This window comes from Sebastes fasciatus, chromosome 11, assembly GCF_043250625.1.
Source record: "Sebastes fasciatus isolate fSebFas1 chromosome 11, fSebFas1.pri, whole genome shotgun sequence".
NCBI classification, from domain to species: domain Eukaryota; kingdom Metazoa; phylum Chordata; class Actinopteri; order Perciformes; family Sebastidae; genus Sebastes; species Sebastes fasciatus.
In genome coordinates, this window is record NC_133805.1 from 19,331,446 (window position 1) to 19,347,204 (window position 15,759).

The following is a 15,759-nucleotide window of genomic DNA, read 5'->3' on the forward strand; positions in this document are numbered from 1 at the left end:
ATAAAAAGAGAGCTAAAACTTTTTGGGGGTACTCTTTCGGAGTGTGTTTGTATTCTAAAACAAACCTCTCTACACCTATGAAGCGTACTTAACAACAATTTCGAGATCAACACTGAGACTCTTTCCTATGCAGTAGCATATGAGAGCTACTGGCGTCCCGGCGTGCATGTCATTCCAAAAACACACCAAGTAAGAGCCACTACACAAAGTTAGATCAAATCTGTCACACTAGTATTGGTGCTGACAACCACTAAAAGCAATGCAGCTCAGCAGTAGCGCATTGCTCTAATTCTCCCTTACCACAAGCATCTCTAGGCACGCTTGGAACCTGGTCCCATCAGGGCCGGGCTGGGATTTGAGAGGTGTAGGTTGCAGCTCTGACCTTTACTAAGGCAGGACTGTCTGTTTGCACTTCTCCCATAAGCCCCCCTCCAGTCAGACTGCTAAGCAACCCCATCAGACCAGGGGTGCGCATGCACCTACGGCCTCGGTGACATCCCGGAGACCATGGGGAGGTGGAGTAATGCAGAGGTTAATTCTGATCATCCAGTATTTATGGGCTTCACTTCAGAACAAGGGTTGGCATTAACACTCTAAAGGAGACATCCCTCCTGTATATCAATAAAACATAGCCAGAAGCACAGGAAGAGCCTACCTCTATTCAGGTCGCCCAAGTCCCCGACTAGACTCGCATTGGAGGTTTCTAAAAGTACACGATGTCTAGAAATACTCAGATCCTTTACTTAAGTAAAAGTAGAAATACCATGGTCTAAAGATGCACCATTACAAGTAAAAGTCTTTATTTCAAAATGTGACTTCAGTGGAAGTACAGAAGTATTAACAGCAAAATGTACTTAAAGTCCCATCCATCCATCTTTAAGTTACTTTACTTTAAGTGTACTTAAAGTATCAAAAGTAAAAGTGCTCATTCTGCAGTGTTATATTATTATATAATATTATATTATTCTGTTTTTATCATTAATTAATACACTTAAATAGGGCTGCAACTAACGGTTATTTTCATTGTTGATTATTTTCTCAAGTAATTGATTAGTTGTTTGGTCTACAAAATGTCAGAAAATGGTGAAAAAAGTTGATCAGTGTTTCCCAAAGCCCAAGATGACGTCCTCAAAATGTCTTGTTTTGTCCACAACTCACAGATACTCAGTTTACCGTCATAGAGGAGTAAAGAAACCAGGAAATATTCACATTTAAGAAGCTGGAAAAATGACTCAAACCGATTAATCAATTATCAAAATAGTTGGCGATCAATTTAATAGTTGACAACTAAACGATAAATCGTTGCAATTCTACATGTAAGAGCATTTTAATGTTGTAGTTGGTCAATGTGGAGCCACTTTTAGATATATTGTACACTACTGGGTAGATTAGTAGTACAGTACTGCATCATATCACATTTTTTTTATGTTAAAAGTAACTGTAAGTGTCAAATACATGTAGTAGAGTATAAAGTACAATATTACCTGCTGAAATGTAGTAGAGAAGAAGTATAAAGTAGCATAGAATGGAAATACTGAAGTAAAATACAAGTATGTCAATTTTAAATGTCCTTAGTATATTACACTAATGGTAATTTATGCTTTAGAATGATTAGCTCAACAAATGAGCCCAGTTCAACCAATCACTGAAAGCAATTTGCCCCCGAATCACCATGGTGACATCAACCCACCAATTGCAATGCAGCAAGGGGCAGCAAGTGTTCGCTCCGAGTTTGTACAAACAGGCTGTATGAACTGAGAGCATCAGATATTTTCTCACATGTTGGCCTAGTCTGTGAAGTGTGGGGAAATGTCAGGAAAATCAATAGATAAGGACCACATCAGCCTGAGCTTGTCTGGCCTAGCAACAGAGCATCCCCATGGTGATGTCAATTACCTCTGCTTTACAACAAAAACACCAGGAAGAGCAAAACAGTCTCTGCAATGCTGTAAAACTTTTAATGCAGTCTCCTGGTTACATTGAGGAATTTGTAAGAAACTTCTTTTTTTTTGTTTTCCATCCAGACAGGTAGGTAACACAGTGAATGTGAGAATCGTATTGATAGCTGTTTTTTGCAGCTCACTCCGTTTTCTATTCTCCTCATGGACGCCACATTAGTCAGGGAGAGGTATAATGTAACGAGCAGTAAGGTGCGCATAATTGCATATTAGCAGCAACACACTTGGCTGCACGGGAGGTGACTGCGCTAACGAACAGAGAGGCGTTATTAATCACCAATTAATAAAAGCAGGCAGATATCACACTCGGTATATGGCACGCATGGTTTCCCTTTGTTTCCACTGGCTGGTCCAAGCCTGTTCTCTTATTTATTTCATAAGATTGATCCTGTTCCTGTGCCGTGTTGTCTATTGAGTTCTGACTCTGATCCAGCCCCCTAGGAGTCAAATGAGGAGTGTTTGGCCATGTTTGTTAGCAGATTACATGTGTGTGTGTGCGCTCTATGAATGAGTCCCAGAAACGGAGGGAACACCAACAGACATAGCTAATCAAAGAGGATTATAGGGAAAGAAACAAAAGAATAAAAATACCAAATTCTGTTTATGCACCAGGAGCAAAAAAAGAAGCACTTATTGGACTAGTAAATGTGTTGCCACCAGGGCAGAGACAGTGATGGAGACCATGTAATCAACATACACTGGCCAAGTTGCTCTTGGGGCCCAAGACAAGAGGATATGTGTCAAGGATAATTTGTGGCCCTTAGCAAGAAACAAAACGAGCCTTCCAGCTTCAAATACTGTTACAGTGCGCCTCCTGTCTGTTCCCCCACTGACAGCCAGCGCAGTGCATTTTGCCAGGTTGGAGCACAGTTAATATGAAAATGTGAGGGCTAGATAGCGAGGCGGAGGAAAATGGTGAGATAGATAGGCCTGAGAGAGGGGGAAAGGAGAACAGAGAGGAGGAGGAGAAACTAGAGGAGAGCTAAAGGCCTCTCACTCGCTCTCCTCTCCAGCTCTGTAACGGCCCACAGTGCCTGCTTCACACAGAGCGGCCAGCTGTACAGCAAATGTGCCTTTCCCTCTCCGCCCCCGAACCTTTCCACCCCTCCAGTGCCCCCCTCTGCCTGGGCCGACCGGGCCACCGGCTCCTCTCTGCGAGAGAAGGCTCCTCCCTGACTTGGCTTCGAGCTCGGTGCTGTCACCAGCCCAAAAAAATCCGTAGAGGTGACCCCAAAAAGCACTTTTCTGGGATGGGGTTTGGTTTGTTTTGTTTACAACTGTCCTTCTGAGCGCTGCCACCTTGGCAGTAGCTGCTTGGAATGGACAGGAGTGGGACGAGAATTGGATTGAAAGCGGATATAACGGGAAAGCAAAAACCCTTTTCACCTTTAAAACCCTTTAAGACAGAGCCCGTGCTTCAAAACATGTCTGAAAATCCACACAGGGACATTTGAAACAGTGCGATAAATGGGCCAAACGTGCCCCCCATGAGGCTCCAAATGTCATAGTTTACAGAGGGGTCAAAGTGAAGCAATGGGGCGGCATGATGGCATGCTGATAAAACCAAACAGGCTTTTGTGTCAATGAAAGACCTTCAAAGGTCCTCTTAAAAAAACAAAACAGACGACTTTATGAAAGCATTGTGATTTTAAATATTGCTTTCCGATGCAATTACTACACATCAATACGGCAAATTGAACTGCAGGACAGATTTGTTTTCTAATCTAAAAAAAAATAGAAATAAAAAGGTTTGATAGTGACTGCAGCAGCTGAAAGCTGTATAAATCTGTGTGTCTCTAGAGAAAAATCGGACACCCTCAATTCTGTAAGTGAGCCATGCCAAAAAAACTCTAAACTAAAGAGTGGCCAGCTGTCTTCTGGCCTGCTATTAAATTGCTCCTTGGATGGTGGCGATATCATTTTTTTCTCCATAGGAGTATCACACCAGGTCCCCAAACAGAGCGACCAGCTGTACTGCAAATGTGTACTGATCCATCTGGGCCCTAGCAGGCTGCGGCCTCCATCTTAAAACACGTGGGGCCGTTCACAGGCTTGGCTGGGGCTGGTCTGCAACACACCCCCTCTGCACCCACGGCCACCTCCTTTCCCTTTCATTTACCTCTATTATCATAGTAAATGTCGAGTAGCTGGGCACCGGAGCTGTGCTTAATGTCTGAAGCAGGACCGTCATCGTCTGAGCTTAATATGCATGCATCAAAATGCGCTGGCAGTCGTACAGAAGAGGCAGCACCTCGGACCGATGGGTGGAGGCTGAGTGCACTTGGGTTTGAGGAGACTATTGTGTTACAAAAGGCAGCTAATATGGACTTGTCTGGGTGAGACAGGCTCAGGTTTTGTTGTTCCATACACTTAGCACTACGGTTATGTCACGGCACATCACTATATATAGAGTTATCAGTGTGAACTGACACCACGGAGCGGGGCATGGATGAAAACAACACCCCTATGAATCCAGCGTCTGCTCCATTACCTACGCTAATAACGCTGACAGCTGAGCGGAGATGACCCCAGCCCCCTGTTTCCCCTCTCCTGTGCAGATGGCCATTAAAAGGAGAAAGTGTCCCCTTTTCAGTAGAGAAGGTATTTAGAGCTTTTCCTAATGAGTATTTTTTTCTGTGTTTTTGGCCCAAATTGGCTTTGCAGTGATTACAGGCTGGATTGAATTTAACCCCATTCTACATGAAAAGGGACCAATACTTCAGAAGCTATATAAAACCAAGAGATCAACGCTACTAAGCCGGCGCATACATTTATACCTCTTCAGTCAAATATATTCCCTTTTTGTTTCTTTGTTTCACAAAACGCAGCCCCTTCTTGACAACTTCATCTTTCTACCAAATTTTCATTACGACGAGTTCTGTTTTCCCCATATTTTAGAGATCACAAAACGAATGCATGGAGCAGAAACCCTTTTGAGGAGCCTGATGAAACCCGTGATCATGTTGAATACAAAGCAACGGCATATCAGAGAAGTAAGACATCAGACAATAACCCAATCACCTATCCTCCTGTTATCTTAAGCTGTCTGAATTCCACTATTACGGGGGAACTGTGTGCTTGTGCGGCTGACAGACATAAAATAACCAGTAGGGGGGTTTGTTTTCTACCCTCCCAGTGTGCTCCGTGCCTGCCTTTGCGAGAGAAAGGACTAATGCTGGCATGGTACTGTATTAGGCACCCCCAGTAGAATAGTGGGTGAGCAGATCGCAAAGATGAATACAAAATACACACCTACACACTCTCGGCTCGTCTCTCTCCTTTGCAAATACACCGAGGCATCAAAATCACAAATCACATGCTTCTGATTGTTTATGCACAAACAGTGGGTCCCTGATAGAATTGCCTACCGGTCCTGATAGAATTGCCCACCGTGTTTAAATTCACCTGCGCCTAGAAGCGTGTCCCAAACAGAGAGGCGGTTTGGTTCCAGATCAATGAGTCTCTCTCCCACTGAAGACAACAGATAATGCAGTGTAATGAAAGAGCCGCCAAACGAGCTGAATAAATGAATGAATAAAGGAACGTGAGACCGGAATTCAGACGCCTACTTACTGCAGGCAAGAAAACCTGTTTTCCAATTGTCTGTTCTCTACAAATTATTCTGCCTGCATACAAATGACAAAACCAAAAGTAAAAGACGTTTTGAAAATGTGGAGTTTAGTCTTACACCAGCACTCTTTTCTTTAAAGAATCTGTGTGAAAGAAAATGAGAAATTTGGAATAATTTGGTGATGATACACAATGTAATAAAATCAAATATCCATTTTTTCAGTTGATTTGACGTCATTAAATGCAGAGAGCATGAAAGTATTTTACCAAAAATGTTGTATTCAGATCTCAGTCATCTGAACAGACTACTTAAGTGAGAGGGCACAATAAACAAACAAACAAAATAATGTACAGTAGCAATGTGGAGATTTTTCAAAAATAATATTTCGGAATTTTTTAAACAGTTGTTTGGGTATTTTAATATTTCAATAATCTGTATGTTTCCACTACTTCAAACTACCTCCGTACAGAGTGGTTTGAAGTGGAGAGATTCTGCTCCACAAGCATGCACACGTACTATTTTATACCATTCACATGCATGGGGGAAATGATGGGGAGATGATGGGTTTATAAATGCACAACACTGGGGATGCAATCGATGGTCAAAATATTAAAATAATTCCACCTATTTGGTGATGTGATCCAGATACTTGTGAGCCTGAATGAGACAGGGTCAAATATTTTATTACATATATCACATCAGTCCTCAGTATGTGATACACCTTTTTTTAAAAAAGACTATGTCTGAAATTGATTTAAATCATTTAAATCAAATACTTGTGAAATTTGGTGATTTTTTTCCATAATGATTTGTATATTGTATCGATGATGCTCACACAAAATCATTCCCGCTAACATTTAAATCGCACACCTTAAAGCCACATTCATTAAATTTATGCTACAATGTAAAAGACATATTTGCTACACAATCACTGTCACACAAACCATAATGAATGAAACAAAAAGAGTTATTTCCTACCCAGCATGTGGTTGGCCACGTGAACTTGGATGTCCCATTCACTGTAGAAAACCATCTGACATTTGATGCACTGGTAGGTCTTCTTCTGAAAATAAGACCAACAGGAAAGGGATTATTAACTTCAAATTAAGAATCATATTACACCTATATTTTAACAAGTTAACATATCAATACTAAACAAATTTTGAACCTCAGCATGTTACCATGAACTATTCAACCCCATTCAATACAACACTAATTAACCATACCTCTTCAGTTTGTGAAGGACTGGCTCTGGGCATTGGGGACACCTGGGGGGTCTTGAGCTGCCCGCCGTTGCTGTCCCCAGCCTGCTCCCGATGCACCGTCTGGATGTGGTTTTGCAACTCTGCTTCGGTCTCAAACTTCACATTACAGCTGGAGCATCGTGTCTTGGCAGCGGACAATGAGGATGTAGAACAGGATGAAGATGACGACGAGACGGCTTTGCCTTTCCCGTCTCCGGGGCTGAGGCTCTCCCCTTGGATCCACGCGGCTGTGGTTGTCGCCGGAGTGGTGGCTCTGCCGTGCTGCTGCTGTTGTTGCCTTCCTCCGTTCACCGTCGGACTGGAGCTCTTGGAGCCGGCTGCCGTCACGCAGGACGCGCAGAGTCCGTAAGGCAGTCCGTTGATGTCCAGCTTCACCAGGTCTAGTTTGGACCGGAAATCTTTCAGGCAAGAGGCGCACTTGAAAGGTTTTTGTAGGTGGTGCTGCTGGTGCTGCTGATGGTTATGAGAGATGATATTGCGGGCCACGGGTTGGTGGTTGCCGGACATGGTGCCGGTCTTTTGCATGTGGAAGGTACCGTGGATCTTGAGCTCCAACGTAGAGGTGACTGTCTGCATGCACACCACGCAGCGGAAACCTGTCAGGGAGTTCCTCAGGTCGGGGTGCATCTGGCAATGCTCCAGGAAGTCCTCCTCGCTATGCAGTGGCATCTTACAAATGCGGCAGCTGCCCGTGTCCAGACTCTTGCTATGGGTGACCTTGTGCTCAGTCAGAGTGAGCAAGGAAGGGAAGCGCTCCCCGCAGATGGGGCACATATAGTGTTTGACAGGCCCAAGGTGGGTCTGCATATGTTCCCTCAGCCCAGGCTCAGAGAAGAAGGTGCGGGAGCAGACATTGCACTTGTGGGTGCCCTTAATCATGTCGGCTTTCCTTTTCATCATGGCACTTTCGCCAGGGCGTATATTGTGGTCCCTCAACTGGTGGTTGGTGAGGAGCGAGTCCATGGTGTAAGACGCCCCGCAGATGTCACACCCAAACATGGGATCTGCAGTGTCCAACTCTTCCTCGCTTCCATCATGGCTGTTGTGAGTCTCCACCACGGATCCTACCACAGCTCCTGGACCATGGCTGTTAGTCAGGAGACCATGTAGCTCGGCATCTTCTTTAGGCTGGCTGTCCCCACCAATTACAGTAGAGCCATTAGCACCACAGTTCTGCGCCTTTCCCTCAAACACACAGTGTTTCTCCCTCAAATGCTTCTCCAAAAGGACGATGGCGTGGAAGGCCTTACTGCAGAAGCGGCAGTTATACTTCTTGCTGTGGGTTGTGATGTGGCACTGCAACTCCACCTCCGTGCCAAAAGACTCCCCGCAAAAAATGCAGCGGTGGGCGCGGCCCTGGTTTTCCAGATGGCTGTGTTTGACGTGTAGCTGCAGGTCAGTCTCGTGCCTGAAGTCCCAGTTGCAGGAGGTGCAGCGGTACACCTTTTTCTCATTGCTGTGCTTGACGGCGAGGTGGAGCTGAGTGGACACCTTTGAGTCAAACACCTCCTGACACAAAGTGCAACGAAAGAACACAAAGGTGTGCATGTCCAGTAGGTGCTTCTGCAGGTCGTCCACTGAAGTGAACTGCTTGTCGCAGCTCTCACAGATGTAATACGTGGAGGTAATAGTGAAGTGAATTGTCACGTGCTTCAACAGGGACTCTTGGTTGGGGAACTCCTTGTTGCACTGTGGGCAGGTGAGTTGAGGCTGCATGCCATCCAGATGAGTTTTTAGGTGAGTCTGGAAAAGGTCTAGACTGGTGTACTTGGCTCCACACTGATTACATATGAACTCACTGGTAGTGCGTGAGGCCGAGCTGCCTTGTTTCAGCATGGTTTGTTCCACGGATATTGGAGATGAAGGGCTGAGGGTGCGCAGGGATTTCTTTCCGTTGTTGATGTAGTTAAGTGCCAGTGGAATGTTCTTGTGGTTCTCCTTGATGTGCTTGTTGAGCTTCAGAACACTGTTGAATATGGGGGAGTTGGTGCAGTACGAACAGGAGTACACCTCTACTATAGACTCCTTGGGAGTTACAGCCAGGGGGGAGTCGAAGCGCAGGCTTCCCCCGTCACAGTGAGTCTGACGAACATGCTCCTCCAAGGTATTCTCTGTCAAGAACCCCATGAAGCATTGGGGGCAGAAGAAGGCGTTGCTCTCCTTTGCCACAGGACTGGGAAAGCCGTGGGAGCAGCGAATGTGTTCCTGGAGGGCGTTGAGGTCGGTTAATACCTCAGGACAGAAGTTACACTGAAGGAGGGGATCAGGCAAGCTGACTAACAGGGCAGCGTGGTCTTCTGCGTTGTGGACCTGCTTAAGATGTTCATTTAGATTTAGCAAAGAGGGTAGAACCTCCAAACAAAACTGGCAAGTGTGAGCCTGCTCTGGTTTGTCAAGGTGCATTGTCCGCAGGTGAATTTGAAGCACAGCCAAACTGGAGAATACTTGCTTGTTGCAGTAGATGCAACTGTAGGAGACTTTAGGCTGTTTGGAGCCGCGTCCTCCCATGTCTGATGTGTTCTGAGCGGCCCTCTTTCTCCTCCCCCTCGCCTTGGGCACGGGTGGTGCTGTCTCCACCATCGTGGAGCTGTCGACGGAGAGGTTAGAGTCAGGAGTGGTGCTCGAGACAGAGGTGTAGCCCACAGTCAGCAAAGAAGGGCTGTTGCTATGGTTACTGGATTCGGGGAGCTGGTGGATGTCCATGTGAGAGTAGAGGTCCTCGACAGACAGAAAGTGCTCGGAGCAGATAGCACAGGTGTGGCCCTTTCTGTCTCGGCTATGGGCCTGGTCGATGTGAGTCAGCAGGGTGCCCTCATCACTGAAGGGCTCATGGCAGTAAATGCACTGCAGGGTGGCACCCAGGCCTCCATCCTCGGACGGAGAGCATTCAGGGTGGCACTCTGAGATGTGCCTCTGGAGCTCCTCTGGGACATCAAAGCCCTCCTCACAACGGCTGCACTTGCGAGTTTCTTTCAGCTTCCATTCGTCAGATCTAGAGAGGCTCGAGCCGCTGCCATCTTTGCCCCTTTCGTGAACTTGCATGTGGCCGTGGAGGGAGCTGGAGGAGAGGAAGCCTCGACGGCACACGGGGCACTTGTGGGGTTTGTTCGATGCGTGAGTTTTCATGTGGATTTTGAGGTGATCGCTGCGGGAAAAGGCGGAGTCACACTCTCCACAGTGGTACTTCTTGTCGCCGGTGTGCAGCTTCACGTGTCGATCTCGACTGCGCTTGTGCTTGAACAAGCGACTGCAGAAGGTGCAGCTGAAAGGGAGTTTATCCCCGTGGCTCTGTTCGTGACGCTTGAGGAAGCTTAAGCGGCTGAAAGACTTGTCGCAGAACTGGCATGGGTATGGCAGGCCAGGGCCCCCTTCATCCTCGCCAAAATCATAGTCCTCGCAGTGTCCCGGAGAAGTCTGATCCTTACTTGAGGGAGATGATGCCGGCCAAGAACATGATGGGTCATCCTCAAGATCAGCGCCGTCTGGAGAAGAAGACAGAAAGAGGGAAAAGAGGAGGGAATAAATGGAGAGAGGAGAGAGCGAGTCAGGGAGGTGTTTTGTAAGACTGTATTTGCAACTCATTTGTCTCCCTCTTTCGAATAGAAAAGATGGGCCACCGTGGTGTTATTTGTCATAGTAATTATAAGGTTGTGGTACGAATTTAGAATTCTTTGCAACTTGGACCACTTTTTCTTCAGTGGAAACAATACCTCTCCTTAGGTGTTATCTAAAAAGTTACACTTAAATATGCAATTTAAAGTATAATTAGAGAAGAGAATAAGTGGAAATACTTTTACCACAATTAACCTTGTATGTGGCCGTGTAATGGCTTTGCCCACTGTGACTCAAAACACAATCTCTCTGACATTTAAAGCCAACACAAGACAATGGGTGTACTTTAGGATGTAAACCCGGCATGAGGTAAATTAGAACATTTCTATTATTCCCTGAACAATTACTCGAATATTTTTTGAAAAACAAGAGCCCTTGAAATGACCTTAAGACAAGAGAAAAAAAAAATACAGAGGAAAAAAGCAGTACTCCAGAGTGAAGGAGAAGATTAAATGTGCAATTTAGAAACACAGCTATGCATAGCCTATAGGAAGCCTCCGCTGCAAAACAGATGATTTTCATGAAACATGGGCCTTTCAGAACATTAGTCAATAGATATCAGATTATAGAATATGCATTATTATCATATTTGTCTGTGCAGTCTGCGCTGAGCCGTGAGGCAACTGATACAGGATGGATGGATGTGCCGTACATGTGCTGATGCAGAGAGGAGGGTGGAGGGGAAACGGAAGGGGGAGACAAGCGAGTGGGTAACTATCGCACTCAAGGACAAGCAGGTGCAGAGAGTGACCAGGGAACAACCAGGCAAACTGACAATGCAGCCCCCGTTTGTTTTACAATTACTTTAATGTGTCCCTTTTCAAATCCCCTCTGTGCCGACATTCCTATCCCCTGGTTCACTGTACACTGATATGAATGGAAAACACAGACCACCACTTTCCACAAGTTCGAAAGGTTACTGACCACTTCTTCCCGCTGCCGAATTCTAAGTGCTGTGAACTTCCTTACCTAAATAAAACAACGTAATCTCAACCCCTTCAGAAACAAAAAAACTGTGTCAAAAGGCCAAAACTTGGAATGGGAAAAACAAGAGGAAACTGCAAAGATTTATGAGAGGGACGAAGGAAAAGCACGAGCTCTTTCCAGGATCCAACCTCTGTGCTCTCCTTCAGCTGACAAATCTAAGTCTCTCTCTCTCCCTCGCTTGCTGTTGTTTTTGCTGGGAGATCTGCCCTTTGTCAGGATATCATACCCTCTCTGAGCACTTACCCCCATCAGGGCCTATCTTCAGGAAACAGATGGGGTCGGAGGCCATTCTCTTGCCCCTCCAAACTGCTGAAAGCAGCACATTGAGAGCCCACCTCCACACCGTGGCCCTCCCGGAAACCTCCCACCCCTGGCAAGGCGCCCACTCTGCACACACACACACATCTCACTCAAGGAGCCTGCTTTACTTGCTTTATCTCTCGTACATGTCTCAATGTTTTTCTCTCTCTCTCTCTGGTTTGAGGGAGGATGGGTGACTCAGTGCTATGCCCTCCTCCACAGAGGGGGCGGATCTGCCCTCACTCATACTGCCTCCCAGGGTACAGGAGAAGAAGACAGTGCAAGAAGAATGACCCCAGCCAATGCCTTACAGTCAAACATATTGGCTTGGAGACAATAGTTTAAAACAAACAAATAAATGGGCCTGTATACAAGGCTAAATTAAATTCCACTGTCTTAAATGAGTACGTCTTTGCCTTGAGACATTACTAAGCTGTCAGGACAACCTCATTACATTTTTTTTTTGGTTTGTTTACTTCATGATGTAGATTATTTATTTAGTGCCTTAGCTCCAATAACACACATACATAAAGCCGTATCTGTGGGGGACATGTGGGAGTTGCAAACATTGCTCAAGTTCAACCAGCAGGCTAACACGTTTAGATGTTAATATTAAGTTTGTGAAATATTACAGAAGCTGCTGTATACTAAAATAACACCATAATATTAAAGGAACAGTGTGTAGTATTTCAGGAGATCTATCAGCAGAAATGGAATATACTCATAATTATGTTTTCATTACTGTATAATCACCTGAAACTAAGAATCGTTGTGTTTTTCCTTCACATCTAAATAGGGAGCGGGTCCTTTTCACATAGTCTGCCTTGTTGCTTCGCCATGTTTCTATCACACAAACCAAACACTGGCTCTAGAGAGAGCCTTTCACGTTTTTCCTACGGCTATCAAAGTTAACGCGATAGTAACGCGTTAATGCAAATTCGTTTTAATTTCTTTAACGCAACTTGCGCTTTTTAGGTTGTGGCGGTTTTCAGAGGTTTACCTCAGAGGAAAAACTGGCATGGACATTTTCAAAGGGGTCCCTTGACCTCTGACCTCAAAATATGTGAATGAAAATGGGTTCTATGGGTACCCACGAGTCTCCTCTTTACAGACATGCCCACTTTATGATAATCTCATGCAGTTTGGGGCAAGTTGGGCTTGACTTTATCATGTTATGATTTGAGAATATTTTTTATGCTAAATGCAGTACCTGTGAGGGTTTCTGGACAATATGTGTCATTGTTTTGTGTTGTTAATCGCATCCAATAATAAATATATACATACATTTGCATAAAGCAAGCATATTTTCCCACTCCCATGTTGATAAGAGTATTAAATACTTGACAAATCTCCCTTTAAGGTACATTTTGAACAGATTTTGGACAGAAATGTGTGATTAATTTGTGATTAATCACGATTAACTATGGACAATTGCGATTATATATTTAAATCGATTGACAGCACTAGTTTTTACGAGACCTGAAGGCCACCGTAGTTCTCCGACACACTTGAAACTGCAGTAACGTGAGCTGCAGAGTGCAAAACCGTGGTACCGCCAGCCACCGTCTGACCTCCGTTGCTCCTAAAGTAGTGTTATTATGGTAAGGATGGCCTCAGAGTGAGGCGAACAGCGTTAACATGATTTTGCACTCGTCGGCTCACGTTACCGCAGTCTTGGAAAGGGAGGAGTGAGCGGAGGGGTACTCGGTTGTTTGCAATCTGCAACCACACCACTAGATGCCACCAAATCCTACACACTGTACCTTTAATATTACAGAGCAATAATGAAATTAGTATGCCTCTGAGTATCTTCATACCAATCTGACTTAAATGTTGTACTGTTTGTGTGCTGGACCAAAAAAACTCCAAAGAGACTCTGCTTCCAGCAATCACTAAGTCATTTGTCTTACTGTCATGGCCATAAAATGCCTGATTAAAAAAGAAGAAGAAGAAGAAGATCACATCTGTTTCAGAGCATTCAGAGCTGAAACTGTACATTTCGGGTACAATTGACCCTCGTGGTGAGACTTACTACAGTTTTACTCACACACACACACACACACACACACACACACACACTGCACACTCCCTCACAGTAACAGACATATAGATGTGCAGACATACATGCACACATAGAATACACAGATACAAGTGCAATGGCCGAAACAAGTGTGTGAACAACTGTAGATGAAAGAGCAATCTTCCTCAGGAGACCTCAAGAGGAAACAGAGAGTGAGACTTGTTTTTTTCCTTCTTCACCCAGACAAGAAATGCCCAGGCCTCAGCAGCAGCCTGAGTAAATAAAAGAGCGGGCCTTACTTCCCTGTCTCTCGGGCCGGGGGCCTGTGCACGCCAGCACTCTCTGTGCCGCTGCCAAAGGGGATGCTGGGGCCTGAAAAACTACACCCTGCAGCTGAAGGGCTGTCTTTGTTGGTCTGCCAAGGCCTTCCTGAGCATCCTCCAGCCAACAGCCTGTCACGTCCTGGGAGGAAGACCTCCATCTTAAGGCCTGTCCCTCTCTGGGAGTTCTGTCCCTACCCCCCTCCCTCCTTCTCTTTTAAATGTCTCCTATATGGAACAAAACAACCTCATTTGGAGAGCTCCTATAGGGGATGGCATAAAATGTGCCATAGCCATATTTACTGGCGAGATATAAACTCAGCCTTTAAGCTGTAGTACATGAAAACTTTTTTTAAGAATAAAAAACCTGTCAAATTCAAGGATTCAAGGAAATGTGAGGTTAATAAAGACGTTTAAAATTGCTCTATACAAATTAGTGTTTCGTTTTTCTTTTACTGCAAAACCAACCACTAAAATCTCCCGCTTCACACGCAGGTCTCAGTTTCCTCTAAGCCAGTCTGAGCCACTCTTTGTGCACCACTTCCTCCATGTTCATTTATAGCACCCTCTCCCAGAGTAAATACTCCTGTTCAAATAAAAACCTTATTGCTGGTAACAGGTAGGTTTGCCATTTCTGTACACTGCGGCACAGCTTTCAAAACCCCTGAAGAATGTTTTGATTTATGCAATTAATGTATTTGAAAAATTAGCAAGATATATAAATATATTTTTGGGAGTAAGTCATTAATTTTCCTGATGACATTGTTTCCCTTTGGACTATAATACATATGGTGGAAAATATTGTCTCTTAATTCTAAATGCTAAATAACATGCATAATTTGCAAAGAATGATTACAACTTAATTATTTGCAGACAGATGCCACACGTTACGGTGTGAGCTGCGTGCAAAATCAGAAGGAAGGCTACATATGAGTTTTAGCGCCAATTCTTCACACTTTTGTTGCAAACGTGTGCAATAAAAACATGTTTGAGAGTTTGGTTGGTAGAACAATTTCTTTGATAATAAGGAATTAGAGAAAACCTTAATGCCAATAATGTATATGAGAATGAAAGAGACAAAAAAAGGTATAATTAATTATAATGTTAAAAGTATTGGGGTTAAAGTGAGGATGTTTGGTTTTAGATTTGGTGGAAAAAATAAAATCCTTAACATAGAAAAAGGCCTTTTGCCAAAATACCATGGAAATCTATATGCACAGTAAGTTAGAGCTGCAACAATTAATCGATTAGTTGTCAACTATTAAATTAATCGTCAACTACTTTGATAATCAGTTAATGGGTTGGAGTAAAAATACTCCAGCTTCTAAAATGTGAATATTTTCTGGTTTCTTTACTCCTCTGACAGTAAACTGAATATCTTTGAGTTGTAGGACAAAACAAGGCATTTGAGGACGTCATCTTGGGCTTTAGTAAACATTGATCGACATTTTACACAATTTTCTGACATTTTTTAGACCTAACCTAAAAATGAAAATAACCGTTAATTGCAGCCTTATACACAGCACTCAGCAAAAGTATTCTTCTGTTACTCTCAAACTCAGACACACCTGTCTTGCACTTTTAAAATTATGTGAAATGTCTTTTTACAACCACCAGTGCTAAAAACTGATGTCTTCAAACAAAAGTAAAAGACGTTTCACTGTAAAATACGACTAACAAGTAATTACAAAGAAATTCAGAATTTTCATTGTAGTTGATGTAGTGT

The 15,759-nt window shown here is 44.2% G+C and overlaps 1 protein-coding gene across 15 annotated transcripts in view; it reads right to left on the minus strand.

Annotated features, from left to right (window-relative positions):
- LOC141777262 (zinc finger protein 521-like) overlaps positions 1 to 15,759 on the minus strand; it is a 102,871-nt gene that overhangs the window by 47,474 nt on the left and 39,638 nt on the right. For 9 of the 15 annotated variants that reach the window (XM_074651377.1, XM_074651375.1, XM_074651373.1 and 6 more), the window contains 3 exons: positions 6,756 to 10,276; positions 6,508 to 6,592; positions 6,154 to 6,186 (listed from right to left, as the gene is read on the minus strand). In XM_074651377.1, the coding sequence (XP_074507478.1) occupies positions 6,154 to 6,186; positions 6,508 to 6,592; positions 6,756 to 9,920 (3,283 nt within the window). In that variant the 5' untranslated portion in view covers positions 9,921 to 10,276. The remainder of the gene's footprint in view (positions 1 to 6,153; positions 6,187 to 6,507; positions 6,593 to 6,755; positions 10,277 to 15,759) is intronic. The other 6 variants (XM_074651376.1, XM_074651367.1, XM_074651366.1 and 3 more) reach the window with 3 other exon arrangements.